Source organism: Arvicola amphibius, chromosome 5 (genome assembly GCF_903992535.2).
Source record: "Arvicola amphibius chromosome 5, mArvAmp1.2, whole genome shotgun sequence".
Lineage (NCBI taxonomy): Eukaryota > Metazoa > Chordata > Mammalia > Rodentia > Cricetidae > Arvicola > Arvicola amphibius.
Window position 1 is genome coordinate 25,077,160 of NC_052051.1, and position 18,035 is coordinate 25,095,194.

Here is an 18,035-nt window from a genome sequence, read left to right on the forward strand (position 1 = left end):
AAACATCATACACACAAAATAATAACTTTTAAAAATTAAAAAGTAAATCTTTTCTTTCAGGGGAAGCGAAGAATTAAACAATCAGTCGCAGCAATGGTGATAGATACACTTGTGGTCGAAGGATTTTGTTTGGCTGGTTTTTAGGTTTTGTGAGACTCGACCCAGGCTGCTCTTGAACCAACGATGACCTAGAACTCTTGATTCTCCTGTCTCTACCTCCCAACTAGCTAATGAGATTTACACGAGCCCAGTTCCTGTAAGATATGAGTTTGAAAATGGTTATGGTGATTGAGATGTGGTTAAAATGGTTGAGGTCAGCGAGATGTGGCCACACAGGCCTGTGATCCCAGTTTCCGAGAAATGGAGACGGGAGAGTCAGGAGTTCGAGGTCAGCTTCCTTCCACTACACGCCAAGTTTGAGGATAACCTGGGTAAGATCTCAAAACAATCCAGGAAACGGAGGCTAGGGAGATGACTCAGTGGATAAAACACTTGTCACACAAGTGTGAAAACCTGAGTTCAGATCCCCAGTACCCATGGAAAACTGGATGGAGGGGCAACGGAGTATCTGAAAGGCTGGTGCTCCTACCAGGAGGAGAGGCAGAAGCGAGAGAATCCCTGGGCGCACGCAGGACATTCGGCCTGGAGTCAGCAGTGGCAAACAGCACAGAAAACCCCCTTAAACAAGATGGAAGGTGAGGGCAGACACCCGAAAGGCCACACAAGTGCTATGGCATGGTACCTGCATGCAGCCGCACATACACAATAATAAAAATAATATAAAAAAATCCAGAAAACAAAATGTTGTGGGGGGGGGGGGGATAGAAATGTCTCTGAGGGTAAAAACACTTGCAACCAATTCTGACGACCTGAGTTTAATCCCTGGAACTCACATGGTTGAAATAGAGAACAGACTCCTGCGGGTTGTCTCCTGTTCTCTACATTCATGTAAGTGTGTGAACACATACAGAGTCAATACATTAAAAAATGCAACTTAACTTATACCACACACAATTCTCTAATGCCCATGCCCAAAGCCAGCCCTCTGATGGTGTCTCATCCACTCAGGGTAAACGGAAAAGTTTGGGCTGGTCTGAAGAATGCTCTTTGTGCTTTTCTGTTTCCATGGGGAGAGCTTTTCCCTTCTTATGTGACCCTGATTTGGCTCCATGAATGTTTTTGCTAGCACAATATAGCAGAAGTCATTTGTGCTATTTCTGAACTTGCATTCATAGGGGGCAGTTTCCTTCCTGCCCTCTCTTGGAACACTCATATGTGAGAAGCTTCCAGGTGTCTCTTTGTCCCCAGTCCCCATGCTAAGAAGTCTGGTCACATGGAAAGGTCTCATGTAGATGCCCCAGGTGACAGGCTAGACTCCTACCTCCCAGCTGGTACCAGCTGCTGGGCCGTACTCACCATGTGAGCAAATCATCTTAGATATCCCAGCCCTCACATGATACCACGTGATTACAAGGACCATCCAACCAAATCCTGAAGACCCAGAGAATTTGGCAGAGAGTAAAACGGGTTTGTCTCTAGCTACTGGGTTTGCTAGAGAGCAGTGGAGATATAAAGCCAGACAATCTTGGGGTCTCATGCCTGTAACCCCAGCATTGAGGAAGCTAAGGCAGGAGAATTAGTTTAAGGTCAGACTAGGATCCAAAGTGAGACCCTATCTCAAGAAAAGAAAGAAAAAAAAATAGGGGGCTAGAGAGATGGCTCATTGGTTAAGAGCACTGGCTACTCTCCCAAGATCTTGAGTTCAATTCCCAGCAACCACATGGTGGCTCACAACCATCTATAATGAGAAGGGTGTGCTCTTCTGGCCTGCAGGCATACACTGCATACAAAACAAACAAACAAACAAATAAATAAGTAAATCTTTTTATAAAAAAGAAAAAAGAGGGGGTTGGAGAGGTGGCTCAGCAGCTAAGAGTACTATCTGCTCTTCCAGAGGTCCTGAGTTCTATTCCCAGCAACCACATGGTAGCTCACAACCATCTGTAATGAGATCTGGTGCCCTCTTCTGGATGGCAGGCATACATGGGGGCAGAAACTATATACATAATAAATAAATCATTAAAGAAAAAATAAAATAAATTGTTGCGGGAGCTCCTTCCGCTCCTTCAGCCAATAGTTGCTGAGATACCAGCCCATTAGGGGCGTGGTCTCTCTTTAAAAAAGCTGCCACTGCCCTCCGCTGCTCTCTGGCTTCCGGCTCCGCTTCCGGCGGCGACTAGTCTCCCTTCCTGATTGCGCAGAGGGCTGTTGTGTGGGACGGTGATCTGTAAGTTTTTCCCCCTTAAATAAATAACGATTCTATTAATCATAATTCCAAACTGGTGTGGGATTGTTTGTGACTTACGCCTTCAATAAATCCCAAGCCAATCAGGTCTGCAAGACCTTGAATTTGGGTTCCCTTACCTCTTTGACCACATCTCTTTCAGGTCCTTCACTCAAATTGAACCCCAGCTACCCCAACTCCTCTCTGCTGCTTATATAAGCCAAGCACCCGGGGAAGTTCTTATCTCAGGTCTTCAGGCCATTGAACACATCTGTTTCTCTTCCTGCATCTTTTCTTCAGGTATCTGCATAGATGGTAGCTTGCTTTCCTTGAATCTCTGCTTATATACCACCTGAGCAAATGTTTTTATCTCTTTTAAAGCAATGTTGGAGAGCAACACTGTCCTCATAAATACTAACTAAGAGCTCTGTCACTCAGTTCTGCTCCAACTCTCAAAAGTTGATTTAAATCTTTGTACAAGTCAATTTTGAGGGCCTAAGCCTATAATTCTGTCTACTAAGGAGATCCACCTGTCTTTGCTTCCTGAGTGCTGGGATTAAAGGCATGTGCCACCAGGCAAGCTAAAGTATTTAAAGAAAGGGTAAGTAATATAAAAAGAATAAGCCATGCAAGGATGGGAAATACAGGGCATCTGGTTTCTGTATGGTGCTTTGTTGACTTTGAATTTCTTAAATGCTAATATAAAAAATAGCTGCTGAGAGACACTAAGTTATGGAGACTTCTAAATTAAATCAACATATATATTATAAGAATGTCTTCACTTCAGAGTGGAAGTCAAAAAATATGTTGCATTGGGAGAGAGGTTATGTCTTTGTTTCTATAGGAAACAAAAACTTATGGTTCTCTTCAAAATTAATGAAGACATCCTGAAAATCTTGACTACAGACAGGAAAAAAAGAAACCAAAAGGAGTGGCTTACCTTGAGCAGCGAGAGTGCCACGGGCCAACCAAGGGGCTACAGGAGAGTGGAAGCGCAGACTAAGAAACGCAGACCACCAAGGCACTGCTTGCTTGTTACTCCAGTTCTGATCCGCTCCCGTGCCAGGGGTCTAATCAGGCCTGTGTCTGCCTCCCTCCTGAGTCAACCAGAGGCCCCATCTAAACAGCCTTTCTGCAGCAGCTCCCCTCTCTAGGTGGCCGGCAGGGAATTCCAGACCAGTGTTGTTTCTTGGGACATTGACACAGCTGCCAAGTTTATTGATGCTGGGGCCGCTACAGTTGGTGTGGCCGGATCCGGGGCTGGCATTGGAATAGTGTTTGGTAGCTTGATTATTAGCTATGCCAGGAACTCGTCTCTCAAGCAACAGTTCTTCTCCTATGCCATTCTGGGTTTTTCCCTGTCTGAGGCCATGGGGGCTCTTCTGTTTGATGGTCACCTTCCTCATTCTCTTCTCCACTGGAGGCTCCATGGGGTCACCCAGCTGTCCCTGCTGCTTCGACTCCATGCCAGTCCTGGTGCTGGAGTGTGCTAAGCTTTATCATTAAACAATAACGTTTCTCAAAAAGAAAAAAGAAAGGAAGGAAGGAAGGAAGGAAGGAAGGAAGGAAGGAAGGAAGGAACCAAAAAAGACTATAGACAGGTTACATATATGCCGATCCCTCGACATGGAACTAGCTCAGAAACTGGATAAGACATGGTAAATCTTGTTGGCTACAGTGTCCTCGTGACAGTCCATCCTTTCATATGGCATGGACAGAGGTTTGGTTATACAGTCCAAATGGACTAATAGAGTTGATAGATGCCTTTTACCTGCTCAAACATAAAACAAAAGGCTGGGCAGTGGTGGTACATACCTTTAATCCCATCACTTGTGAGGCAGAGAAAGGTGGATCTCTGTGAGTTTGAGGCAAGCCTGGTCTACAAAGTGAGTTCAGGACAGGCTCCAAAGCTACACAGAGAAACCCTGTCTCAAAAAATAAAAAAGGAACATATTCTATATATGTTTTACTCTTGTTTAAGATATTTTTGTATATTGATACAAATATAAGAATATTTTTTATTCTGTATGTATGTGTCTTTTAAAAATAAATGTCTCATTTAAAAATATGTATAAGTAAGAAATACAGGTTAGCTGTTAGTCATCTATAATTCTATAATAATCAAACTTGTAGTTATGTTTTCAAGGTTAAACAGAGATATAGTTTAGATGGATAGATGGTCTTCTAACACTTCAGAGACCTACAGAATATGGCATTTAAGATGTTTTAATAACATAAGGCCTTTGATGACAGTGAGGCATGTCTGCTCCTGCAGCAACAATTTTTTGGAGTTTGCTTTTACTGTGGTAAAGTTAGTCACTGGACAAGAAACTGCCCTTGCCTTGACAGTATGCTACCCAAACTGGCCAAGCAGGATACACAAAAGAAGGTGACTGCTGAAATTAGTCAAGACAAAGTAGGATAGTCCCTCCACTTTCCTGCTTCATAGAGAAGTCTATTCTAGGCCTGTAGGCCTAAGAATGCCCCAACATTGCAGAGGAACCTTGGATGACTGTCCAGGCAGCCAGTTGTCGTCTTTGTCATTTCTATAGTTTAGAAAGTTTTGTGCTCTGCACTTCCTATTTACTCAGGTAATATTATATCATTCTTGAGCTTCTGATAGGGTTGAAGAATAGATACTTATTGTTTTCCTTAGTTATGATAGACAGTAAATTAGGTATAAAACTTTGGACTCAACAAGGTAAGATAGATAATAAAGTACTTCTCCGAATTTGCCAAATACAAATAGATCAGACACTATGAATGTTTTCTAAAAATATTTATTTATTTATTATATATACAATATTCTGTCTGTGTGTATATCTGTAGGCCAGAAGAGGGCACCAGACCCCATTACAGATGGTTGTGAGCCATTGTTGCTGGGAATTGAACTCAGGACCTTTGGAAGAGCAGGCAATTCTATTAACCTCTGAGCCATCTTTCCAGCCCAGACACTATGAATGTTATTCTTACTTGGTAATTACTATTTTTCTTTGATGGGGGGACAGGGTTTCTCTGTAGTGCTTTGGAACAGGAACTCACTCTGTAGACCAGGCTGGCCTTAAACTCCCAGATATGCCTGTGTCTCCTTCCTGAGTGCAGATTAAAGTTGTGTGCCACTGCCACCTGGAAATAATTGTTTTGATTGTATATAATTTTACTGTATTAGAGTTAAAACCCTTTTATTTAGACAAGAAAAGGAAATGTTGTGGGATATTTGCACACTGTGTAAAAATAGTATTGATGTGATTGGTGTAATAAAAAGTTGAATGTCCAATAGCTAGGCAGGTGGTATAGGTGGGACTTCTGGAGAGAGGAAGTAGGAGGGGAGATGCAGAAAAAGCAGAATGGCAGCCCATGGCAGAACACAGATGAATAGAAATGAGTTAATTTAAATTATAAGAGCTAGTTAGGAACAAACCTAAGCAAAGGCTGAGCTTTCATAATTAATAATAAATCTCTGTGTTGTTATTTGGGAGTTGGCAGGACAAAAAAAGACTCATCATGCCTCCCTCATATGTCCTTGTCCTCCACACATATGCCATAGCATGCACACAAGCTCATAAATAAATAAAATTAATTAGAAAGAAAGAAAACGGGGTTGGAGAGATGGCTCAGAGGTTAAGAGCATTGCCTGCTCTTCCAAAGGTCCTGAGTTCAATTCCCAGCAACCACGTGGTGGCTCACAACCATCTGTAATGGGGTCTGGTGCCCTCTTCTGGCCTGCAGGCATACACACAGACAGAATATTGTATACATAATAAATAAATATTTAAAAAAAAAGAAAGAAAATGAAGTTTTTTAACCAGGTGGTTCAATCACACCATGGACTAAAAAGCCCAAGAAGTTAGTTTGTAGAGAACTAGGAGTTTTTTTTTTTAATATGGATTTTTTTTTTTTAAAGGAACAGAGCGTATGTGAGAAAAGCCCTCTGTATGTAATCTTGGGAAAAGCGGTGTCATGTAAACGGCCTAAAAGTGACAGGTCATATCATATGGCCCACAACTTCTGTGCTTTTTCATTTGCGTGTACTGTTGGGATTTTTTTCCCCAAAAACTTTAATAAAATTGTCCTTGAATTGCCTTTGAATCCATTTTAAATTTCTTCTATTGGCCAGGCGTGTCGGCACACACCTTTAATCCAAGCACTTGGAAGGCAGAGACAGGTGGATCCCTGAGTTCAAGGCCAGCCTGGAATTCTCTGATAGCCAGTACTACAGAGAGAAATTCTGTCTCAAAAAAAATTAAGTTACATTTTTTTATTTTGTGCGTGGTTTGTGTGCATATGTGTGGGGAAGCATGTGTATGTACATGTATGGATGTCAGCGGAAACTAAAGTAGGTCCCAGGGATGAAACTTGGGTCTTTGGGTTTGGTGGTGAATGCTTTTATCAGCTGAACATCTCCCCAAGCTGAAACATTTATAAAACTATTTATTATACTCAATGTATGCATTTGTATATGTGTATATGTGCCAGAGAATGTGTGTGAAGGTCAGAGGACAATTTAGGATGCAGCTCAGTTGGTAGAGGGCCTGACTGGCATACATTAGACCCTCGGTTCCATCCTCAGTCCAACATATGTGAGGTACATGCCTTTAATTCCAACACTCCAGAGGCAAAAATAGGAAGGTCAGAAGTACAGGGTCATTCTCAGCTACATCAAGTCTGAGGCCAGCCTGGTACATACGACTATCAGAAATAAACAAACAATAGAAGACAAAAAAATACAGGAGAAAAAAGCAGAAACAACAATAACAACAACAACAACAAAAACCCCAGTATGTGTAATAGTGAAAATTGGGACTGACACTATAAGAAACAGTCTAGTGAGCCAGGCCGATTAGCACAGGCCTGCCTGTAATCCCAGGTACTTCGGAGGCTAATGCAGGAGGATCACAAGGCCAGCCTGGGCTACTTATTGACACCGTTTTTGTTTGAAAACATTGGCATCATTTTTCATTACACTAATGTGTAGCACAAATTCCAATTGTTCTTAATAAAAACCCAGAGTCAGATATTAGTGGGTGAAGGCTGAGAGATCAGAGCACTGTAGCCAGCCACTAAGGGGACCTTTTACCTCTATCGAATCCTCAGACCAAATGAGCCATCCTGTCCTCAGACTGTGTCCTTTGACTGATTGCTTTAGACAGCAATCTCAGTCTGCCTCTGAGTGCCTCTTCTCTGGCATTATATTCCCCTCTGCCCAGCCATATCACTTACGTCTCCACCTTCCTAGTGCTGGGATTAAAGGTCTGAGCCACCACCTGGCTGTTTCTCTTTGAGACTGGATTAATCTAGTGTAATCCAGGGTGGCCTTGAACTCACAGTGATCCACCTGCCTCTGCTTAGAGCTGAGATTAAAGGTGTGTATCACCACTTTGTGGCCTCTAGTGGCTTAGCTCTGCACTCTGATCTTCAGGCAAGCTTTATTTGTTAGATTATAAGCAAAATATCACTACACTTCTGTACTTATTTTATGTCTCATGTACCAAGGTATGCATGGAGGTCAGATTCCCCTCCCTCCCTCCCTCCCTCCTTCCCTCCCTCCCTCCCTCCTGAGGTGGCTCAGCAAATAAAGGCACTTGCCATGAAAGCCTGGTGATCTGACTTGGATCCTTAGAACCCAGGTAAAGGTGGCAAAAGAGAACAGACTCTCCAAGTTCTCCTCTGACCACCACATGCATGCCATGGCATGAGAACACACACATGCATCATACATAAAACCACACACACAAAAAAAATAAATGGTTTATACACAGCACTCCATTGCACACATACAAAAGGAAAACGGTATGGCTGTTTGAGGCTGAATGTAGTGGTGTGTGCATGTAATCCCAGAATTCATGAAGAAGCTGAGGCAGGACAGAAAGGAAGTGAGGCCACCTTAAGCGGTGAACTCTCAAGGTGGGTGACTTTGGGAGCTGTGCCACACAATGGCTGCTTTTAATGCCCCTAAGTTGTACTGAAAGAGGGTTAAGATGGTAATTTTTTATTATATAAATTTTTACCAAGTTTGTAAGTTATTGGTGCTTAAAAAATGACTCAAGGGTTCCCGATTTTCTTTAAGCAGGAAGCAAATGGAAAAATCTTGCTCCCCATGATTGCTCTGGAGCTCACTGCTCTCCAGTAGCGTCTCACTTGTCTCCTGCCCTGCAGAGTTATCAGCTTCCCTCAGCAGCACAGGCTTAACTCAGCCTATGAGGCATCAGGTGGTAGAATGAGACAGAGTGCCTGGGCATTTGGGGCTCTACCATCTTTGGATTTCTCCACTTACCTTGATTGACATAATTACCTCGTCTAAAATGGCAGCTCCTCAACCACAGGACACTATCACCTTTGTCTATTCATTGTGTGCTTCCATCCACCGAAGAGCAAACTCTGTGAGGAAGGGGCTGTGACTTCCTCACTGATGAATCTTCCATCTTTAAGACAGGGCTTGGCGCTTAGTGGGTGTCACCAGTTTGCTCCATGGCTAAGAGCTGTTTCTCTTCATGAGGAGGACGAGACTTCCCAGGACCCCATCAGCAGGGTTTCACTACTCCTTTAACTCCGGCTCCAAGGGATCTGATGCCCTCTTTTGGCCCCGATGGACAACATTGTGCACATGCAAATACAGGCGCACACACACCCACACCCACACCCATAGACTTATAAATAAAAAAATGTATCTTTTCAATAATTTACTTTTATTTCATTTGCATTAGTATTTTTGCCCCCATGTATGTCTGTGTGAGGGTGTCAGATCTTGGCGTTAGAGACGGCTGTTAGCTGCTATGTGGGTGCTGAGAATTGAACCCAAGTCCTCTCGAAGAGCAGTCAGTGCTCTTAACTGCCATCTCTCCAGCCCCCACTGGTTTTTCGAGACAGGGTTCCTCTGTATAGTTTTGGAGCCTGTCCTGGAACTTGATCTGTAGACCAGGCTGGCCTTGAACTCGCTGAGATCCACCTGCCTCTGCCTCCAGTGCATGCCCTGGGATTAAAGGCACATGCCTGCCACCATCGCCTGGCTAAAATGTATCTTAATAATATAAAATTAAAATAAAAATCTGTTACAAGGGGGGCTGGAGAGATGGCTCAGTGGTTACGAGCACTAGCTGCTCTTCCAGAGGTCCTGAGTTCAGTTCCCAGCAACCACATGGTGGCTCACAACCATCTGTAATGAGATCTGGCACCCTCCTCTGGCATGCGGGCATACATGGAGCGGAATGTTGTATACATAATTAATAAATCTTTTAAAAAAATCTGTTACAATATGAGTAAGTTTGTCAGTTTACTCAAACACACAAGAGGGATAGCCTAGCAGAGCAGGTCACAGGTAAGCATGATTTGACAAAAAAGCCAAAGTAGCCAGATGGCTTTTTTAAGTGACAAGCGAATGCTGCACTGACCTCCATCCCAGGCCTCTTTCCATTCTGAGTTTGTTTTCTGTCTCTACGGAGACCCTTGGGTTCAGGTTTTCTGGAGCAGAAAGAAAAGAACTTGACATTTAGTTAAAAGGAGGCCAGAAACAACTGAGGGCTAGAAACTGGTTGCTTAGAAACCTCTGAGGATTGGGACGAGGGTGGACATTCAGAGCTAGACAACCTAGAAGGAGCTAGAAAGGCAGGTTTGCCAGCAAACACCTCTCCCACCCTCTTACAGACTCCTAAAGGGCCGGGCTGGGTATACTCTTGAGAGACCTCTAGTCCAGCCGCCCAGTGCACAGCTCTGCAAACTCAAGTCTCCAACACCTTCAACAAGAGCAGTAGCAAATATCATGGCTGTGTACTGTCACCATGGGAGTGGCCGGGGTGGCTGAGGCAGTCTGGAAGTAGAGCTAGTGACTGAAGACGCATCTACCAGAGTGAAGGAGCTGCAACAAGGCCTTGAACTAAAGTCAAGTACTTGGGGACTGAACCCTGAGAGCAGTGGGAAGTCTGGGAAGGTGTTCATCACTGAGCACAGTCTGCATTTTCCAAAGGCCCAGGGGTTCCAAAGACTGCAGTGTTGGAGACCTAGGGTAAAATCCAAACACCTCAAGGCCCTTCCTGTCAGTCCACACTACACCCTGCAGTCAGTTTCTGGGTCGGCCACTCCTGCTCGACCCTTGCCTTTGTTTTTGTTTTTTTTGTTTTTTTTTTTAGATTTATTTACTTATTATGTATACAACATTCTGCCTCCATGTATGCCCGCACGCCAGAGGAGGGCGCTAGATCCCAGTACAGATGGTTGTGAGCCACCATGTGGTTGCTGGGAATTGAACTCAGGACCTCTGGAAGAGCAGCCAGTGCTCTCTTAACCTCTGAGCCATCTCTCCAGCCCGACCCTTGCCTTTGTTGTCACTACACGGAGGACTCTGTCCTTGGCTCTGCCTCCCCTCCTATTCCAGTTACTGCTTCCACTTAGTGTGAAAAGACAGTTCACCACGCTGAATTCATAGGGCATCACAGAGTGGCTCACCCTAGTCTCATGACGGCCGAGATTCCAGCGCCTCTAATAGCTATCAGGAACACAAATGACCCTAGGCTGAACTGTCCCCAAGTTCTGCATTTGTACATCCCGCGTCAGGCCTCAATCATCAACTAAAGCACCTACACAAGGTCTCTTATATGCTTTGTCACACGACAGCCTCAGTACTGGCCTTCTTACCCTGGAAACCCTGCAGCATCCTTCCTGCTACCTGCTGTTCCTCACAAGGGGACAGCAAAGGCCAGCCTGGACCGAGGCGGGAGTTCAAGGGACAAGGTCAGAATTTGTAGCCACACTCTAAAACCACCATCAGCTGAAATTTCATGTCACAAGGGTAAGCAAGCCGACGGTGCCCTACCCTGAATCTACCTTCCACTGAGCCATTTACTGTCATCAGATAAGTTCAAGCCTGGGTTTGTCTTTCTCTTTAGATCCGTAAGGCCAGGGAAGACCATGATGTTTGTCTTTTTTTACTTTTGGATACCTAGTGACTAAGGCTCACCTGACTAAAGCTCATCCTTAAGAAACGCTGGGGCTCGGTGCAGAGTTCAGTTGCTAGAGCACATGCCTAGTATGAATCGAGACTTGAGTTCAAGCCTCAACACCACGTAAACGCAGCATGGTGGTCCATGTCTATAGTCCCAGCACTCAGGAGGCCAGCCTGGGCTAGAGTGAGTCTTTGCCACCAAAAAGCAAAATGGGAGCTAGGTATGGTTGACAAATGCCTTTCATCTGAGCACTCTGGAAACAGAGGCGGATCTCTGAGTTCAAGGCCAGCCTGAATTGTACAGTGAGCTGCAAGCCAGTGCAAAAGGGTGGGGATGGTTTAAACCATCCCTGGGCATGACCCCAGACATGCCACGGACACTCCTTAGAGGTGAGTTCCTTAGTCTCACCTGGCCTCCACCTACCCAGCCTGCCTTCTACTCCTCACTCACTAGGTGTCACTAGAGTCCCTATGTCTTCCCTGCTTCAGGGTATCCGAAATGGAAGCTGCCTCTCTTCTAAGGCTCCCAACACCTTCAGTATGAGGCAGTTAAGTTCTGCAGAGTGCGGGAGGACCAGCCAAGTCTCCCAGCACACACCTTTCCAGACCGTGGCAGGGACACTCACTTACAGAGCTCACTTCCTTTGTGCCTTCGCCCAGGTAGGACTGATAACTAGCTGCAGCAGCCTGGTGAGCAGGCTTAGAAAGGGACAGCCTCAGGGCTGGTGTGAAGGGTCTGAAGAAGGGAGCCACCTTTGGGAGTCATTAGGGCAGGTCTCTGAGGAGCCCTGACTGCCACGGTTAAGTCAGTGACCTCATTCTCGGCCCCCCCCCCCCCCCCCCCGGTCAACCTTGAACCCTTCCACAGTAGGGAGCTCTTCCAGAAGCAGACACCAAGACTGAGTTGGGGGTGTAAGATGTTTATTAGGATGAACACCTGTGGAAAGAAGCAGGTTTGGGCATGAAGAACTCAAAACTGCAGGCCTGACAGAGCAGGGACCACAGAGGGGGCCTAGAAGGACAAACAACCTAGCTTAGATACTGGGGCAGGCCTACCAGGGGGAAGGGTGTGGCCTTGGGCAAGCTGCTATCTGCCAGGGACTGACCTTGTTGGAGGGCATTCACTCCAGTCTAGGAAGCCCTTCCTTGAACCAACTACCGTTTGGCACATACCCTGCCCTCCCTACCTTTTCAATTCTACCTCTTGACAGAGACTTTTCCCCCAGTTTGCTTCCAAGCAGAAGCAGGGAAGATGCCCTTTGAAAACCCACACCCAGTCTTGGCTTATAGGAATGCGAGCTTTGTCTGAGCCTAGGCACTCACTGGACCTGGCAGACAAGGCTTGAGGGACAAAGGTACAGAGGGCCAAGGACGAACGGAGTTAGAACCCCTACGACTCATGGCTTGTGGCCCTCTGGTCACACGGGAAGCATACCCTGCAGGCCATAGCTGATGCTTCTCTGAAGCCCTGGGACACATCTGAGGGATACCTCAGTGTACTTCTAGCCACTGCTGCTTGTGGGACCGGAAATCCATTCTCCACGATCCCTCCTACTCTACAAACGAAGCAGTACAATTTATGGAGCACACATTAGTTGCTGCTCACCTCAAGCATGACTTCACTCTGAAAATACCAATGTGATTCTCACGAGACACACAGACAGCAGTTCCTGGAGCTGGGCTCTGAGCATTGCCGCCCAATCCTCATTAAACAGTCAAATTGACCCCCTTGGGTCAGTCCAGCCTACACACCTGGCTCATCTGACCTAGGGACTTAAAAAAATATTTGCATGGGTTTTTATTTTGCAACTACAAGGACTTGTTTCCTGCACCTCTTGAAAAATGTGGCTATCTGGCTGGGGGGGGGGGGCGGGCTAGCACCCTTGCACTGTCATGAAACCAGGGTCCCCCCCCCCTCAGCTTGGCTCTCCCGCTTCTGCCTGCCTGGCCACTCTAAAGATGGTTTTGCCGTCTTTAATGAAGGCAAGGATTCCTGAGACAGAAGGTAACAGAGGCCCGGGAAGGATCCAGCTTTCCCTGCACCAGCCCATACTCTAGGCACTTGAAGCTGACCAGGGTGAGAAGCACACACATGCAGAACCACAGGGCGAGGTCGGGGCAAATACACTTTATTCAGTCCTGGCATCAGACTGGCGAGTCCTGCTGTGGGTGCCAGTGCCCCAGAGGAGGGGTCCCCTCCTCTCAGCTACGAGACTAGTTCTCCAAAGACCACAGACAGTGACATCTCTTCACTCACATGACGTTTCCGTTTTTTTTCATTGTCTTTTTTGTTACTTGTTTTCTTAAAAAAAGAAAAAAGAAAAAGAAAAAAAAAACCAAAAAGGAAAACAGAAAGAGAAAAGAGAGAAAGAGCGCAAGAAAGGCCCAGAGCCGGAGCACCAAGCTTTAAGGAGGCAGCTGGTGGCTTTGTCAGCGAAGGGAACGCGTGGGGCAGAGACCTGCAGAGACCCAGGGCAGGGGTCGAGGAGGACTCTGGGACCGTTTGTTCCTGAGATTTGTGTGTGTGTGAATGAGTGTGTGTGCGCCACCCAAAAGGTGAACACACGCCGGTGAGATACAGGTAGTGAAGGCAGAGGGGATGAGGAGGCCAGAGGGGCGGGGCTCAAGCGGGAGACCAGTGGAGCAGACTTGGCACCTGGGCAGGGCTCCGGAGGACGACCTAATCTCAACACAGCTTCCTAACTACAGCAGCGTCACCCCTATTTCTCACAAGGGAAGACCGAGGTGCAAAGCACCCACGTCCACTAGCTCAGCCCTGTCCCCAGTCGCCCTGGCCTGGTCTCTCCTCAAGCCACTGTTGAGACGAGGGCCTCATTCCTGCCACCCCTGTCTGCTGGTATGCCTGTCCTAAACCCTAGCAACAACGTGCTTCAGTTTCTCCCACTGAATACTACAGCTGCGGTGGTCGAGACTGGATCTGAGTGATAGGAAGGGGCGATGGACTGAGGGAGGAGCCCAGGCAGAGAGGATGCCCTGAGCTGATAGGGCACTTCCCGAGGAGGGGGATTGAGGGGGCAGCAGGAACTCTGTCCCCAGACTGGTAGGTGTCTTGGTTCTGAGTTCTCTTGGACATTCCCATCTTGGTGGATTTCCAGACAAAGACCAAATTCCAAATTCCCACTTGGGGAAAGGAAGTTTCCAGCGACCAAGATGGGCTGTAAAGGCAGTCACGCGGTGGAGGGTGGTGGTGGGCGTGGGTGACCCCATCATAGAAAAGGGGTTGACACTTGCAGAGTTTAGGGCTGGCTAGTTTCTATCTCTCCCTTTGAGTGCGCCTCCCATTAAGGCAGTAACGCCCCGTTGGGTCGAGAGGAAGCCACGGGCTCCGGGATCAAAGGATTTCTTAGGATTGCTCTATATTAGACCCCTCCCTTTTGAAGTTGGCCACAGAGGCCTGCAGCTCAACTGGAACCAGCCCCCTCCAAGAAGCATCAAGCATGCGCAAGAAGGAGACGGTTCAAGCTGAGGGGTGGGGCCTCGAGATCATGGGGGGCGGAGGGGACGGATGCCCTACCCGCCCCTCCAGGAGAGGAGGAGACCGGGAGGAGTGCCGGACCGCCAGACCGCAGCGCCCCCTTAACCACCAAGGCAGGCCCGGGCGAGGGCGGAGGGATTTTGGAGCAAAGGGGCGTGCCGCCCGGCCACGAGGAGGGGCGTGTGCAAAGTGGGGGGGAGGGGTTCAGGTATGTAGGAGAAATGGGAGGTGTATCCGAGGGGGGCTGGCTGCTGGTGGCTACGCGGGACAAGACTGGATGGGGAGGGGCTTAGATGTCAGGGAGAAGTGGGGGTTGGGCTGCCTTGGGGTGTGTCTGCGGGGGAGGGGTATGTCTGGATCTGTGGGGGGGGATGGGCACGACTAGGAGGGGGGAGGCTGCGCGGGAGATGGGGTGCCAGCCTCGGCCTCCGAGGGGCCCCAATACCTGATTCCTGTATGTAAACAGCTGGTTTGGGGGCGTGCGCGCCCCGCTGACGATGGGCTCAGTAGGTGAAAACCAGGTCGGCGATACTAGACGGGCGCCAGTCCCCTGCGATCATCTCGGTAACCTCAGGGGTACAGTAGTCCGGGAACTCGAAGTGTGACGTGCCCGAAGGGGGCAGCAGGTCCGGGTCGCGGTCCAGGGCGCTGCAGTCCAGGCCGGCGGGGCCCGGGGGCATCCTGGACAGAAAGCCCAGCGGCTCCTCCCCCGATGCCACCGTCTCCTCTTCGCCCTCTTCTGTTGTAACAGCCTCCTCCTCCTCTTCCTCGGGCTCCTCGTCCTCCGACAGGGTCGGGGAGGCGGCGCTGGCGGCCGCCCCCTCGCCGGATGGCCCCTGCGCGCGCTCCGCGGGTCCGCGAGCGGCGCGCCCCGCCGGGACCATCCTCCACAGCTCGCGCCCGGGGGTCTCCAGCAGGCGCACTTCCAGCAGCTCCTCCTCTTCGTCCTCGTCGTCGTCCTCAGGCGCCGCCGCGCCGCCCCCCAGAGGCCCTCCCGTCGCTCGGCGGCCCCCGCGGCCCGGCAGCTGCGGCCCGGGTTTCAGCCGGCTGCCGCCACCGCCGCCTCCGGGGGGGCGGGGCCGCGCCTTGGCGGGCGCCCCCTTGCTCTTCTTGCGAGGCCGGTACTTGTAGTCCGGGTAGTCCGCCATGTGCTTGAGGCGCAGCCGCTCCGCCTCCCGCACGAACGGGATCTTCTCCGAGTCCTGAAGCAGCTGCCAGCGGCGGCCCAGGCGCTTGGAGATCTCAGCGTTGTGCATGTCGGGCCACTGGTCCATGATCTTTCGCCTCTCGTGTTGCGACCACACCATGAACGCGTTCATGGGCCGCTTGATGTGGCCGCTCGGGGTCTTGCACCAGCCGGGCTCACGCGCCCCCTCGGCGGCCGGCCCGGGCCCCGGGGGCGGCGGCCCGCCGTCCCGCTTGGCCCGCGCGCCCCGCTGCTGCACCATCGCGCCGGGCCCGGGCCGCTAGACGCCGCCGGGGGCCGTCCGCATCCTCCGCGGCGGCGGTGGGGGAGGAGGCAGCGGCGACGGAGGGGCGGCCCCGCCCCGCGGCTGGGCCCGGCCCCCGCGAGCTGGGAGCGCGGCGCCCTGCGCTCGGGCCGTCTGTGCGGGGGGAGGTCAGCGGCGCGGGCTCAGGCGGGCTCGGCGCGTCCCCGCCGCCCCCGACCAGGAGAGCTCCGCCGCGCGCCGCGCATTGTTTTGCGGGGCCGAGGACTCGAGCCTCGCAGGCCCCCGCGGGCTCCGGTCGCGGCCTGGCGCTCCTCCGCGGCCCCGCGCGCGCTTGCCCACCCGCCGCCGCCTTCCAGTGTCTTTTTCCCCGCGCGGCCCCGAAGGCGCGCGCGCTCCCCTCCCCCTCGCCGTCTGCGGGCCGCTGCGGCGCGCGCGGGGCCGCCCCGTGTAAACACCGAGGTGCCCGCTCGGGCAGCGGCCGGGCCACGCCTCGCGCTAGGTGTCGCGTCATCCGTTGCTGGGCAGAGAACTCGGCATTTGCATCTCCCAATCGCTGGCTGCCTGGGCGGGGCGGTCTCGCGCCCGGGATGGGATGGGGTTTGGGGGGGGAGACGGATGAGGTCGGTTTCTTTTCTTAGGATGGGGGTTGGAGTGAAGGTGGGGGGACTTGGAGCACTTCCCATCTGGCCCTCAAAGCTTTTCTTTCTCCGCCTTGCTTTTGCACGTTTAGATTACTCAGTAACACCTGCAGCCAGGTAGGACTCTCCTCCTTGTTTCTTTCTGGGACACAGATGGACTGTCACAGAGCAGCGTTGATGGGGGTAGGGGACTGAGACTCAGCAAAGCTTTTAGGGGACAGACTCACCTTGTCTTGGATAGATCCCCTCCCTGCTACACACGGTCCAGCCACAAACAGGTTTAACAAATGCTTTTGAGCCAAATAATGGTTTTTATTTTTATCCTTTGGGGAGCTAAAGGGATCCCCAAGGGACTAGAACGCCCGCTTTCCAAAGACAAGCCGCAGGATGCGCGGTGCCACTAGAGTCTGTCTGGAGGTCCCAGCGCGCTCCCTAGCGCACCAAGGGGCAGGGCCACCCTGCACCCGGAGCCGAGCGACCTCGTGCGTTTCCTTCACCCCGGGCGCGTCCTGGATCTCGCCCAGCTCGCGCTGCCAGTCCACGCGGGGCGGGTGTGCGCCTCGCCCTGCCCAGGGCGGAGCCTTCCTGGGGGCGTGACCGAACGGGCTGCAGGCGGCGCGTGGCGGGGAGGGGCCGCGCTCTCCGGGCTCACCACGTGTGAGCCAGTTGTAGCACCACCCGGCGCGTGCAGCCCTAAGGGGAGGTCACCTTCATGGCGCTTGTGCCCGGGCGATTGGAGGGGGCGCTGAGGCCTCGCCCCTGTGTGCCCGAACTGGGCGGGGTCGGGTCCGTGACTCGAAAGTGACATTTTCTGTAGGGGAATGGGCATGGTTCAGGGTTGGCAGCAAGTAGTAGACCTCTCTCAACTCTGGGCGCCGAGAAAACTGCGTGCGGGGTTGAGTGAGCTTCGGCAGAGGTTCGAGGAGCCGGGTGTTGCTCTGGGAGGCAGGCGAGCGGGTCGATGGACCGTCCCTAGAGGGAGGGGGCAACTCTAAAAGGCACAGATGCTGGGAAGGTTTTCACTCTGCTCCCGCCCAGGGCCCCTCTTCGCCTCATTGGAAGCTAGAAATCACTGGATTTTAATCTTCCCAACTGCAGCCTGGGCGGTTCTTTGTTCAATAGAGTCAGACTTCTAGCGTTCACTTCCCAGCCCCTCCTTTTGCTTATCTTGAAGTGCAGATAATGCTGTTTCTCCTTGGCTCAGTGGCCTTATGGATTAAGTGGGACAATC

General features: G+C 50.4%; 1 protein-coding gene across 1 annotated transcript; it reads right to left on the reverse strand.

Moving 5' to 3' along the window:
• Positions 1–12,285: 12,285 nt before the first annotated feature.
• Positions 12,286–16,163, reverse strand: Sox12 (SRY-box transcription factor 12). Its single transcript, XM_038330815.1, has one exon. It carries the CDS (start codon positions 16,161–16,163, stop codon positions 15,219–15,221), a length of 945 nt encoding a protein of 314 aa, XP_038186743.1. The 3' UTR covers positions 12,286–15,218.
• Between the last annotated feature and the right edge of the window lie 1,872 nt (positions 16,164–18,035).

Bases quoted from the DNA above. Each gene is read 5' to 3' on its own strand.
- Sox12 (XM_038330815.1), bottom strand. From the start codon at position 16,163: ATGGTGCAGCAGCGGGGCGCGCGGGCCAAGCGGGACGGCGGGCCGCCG.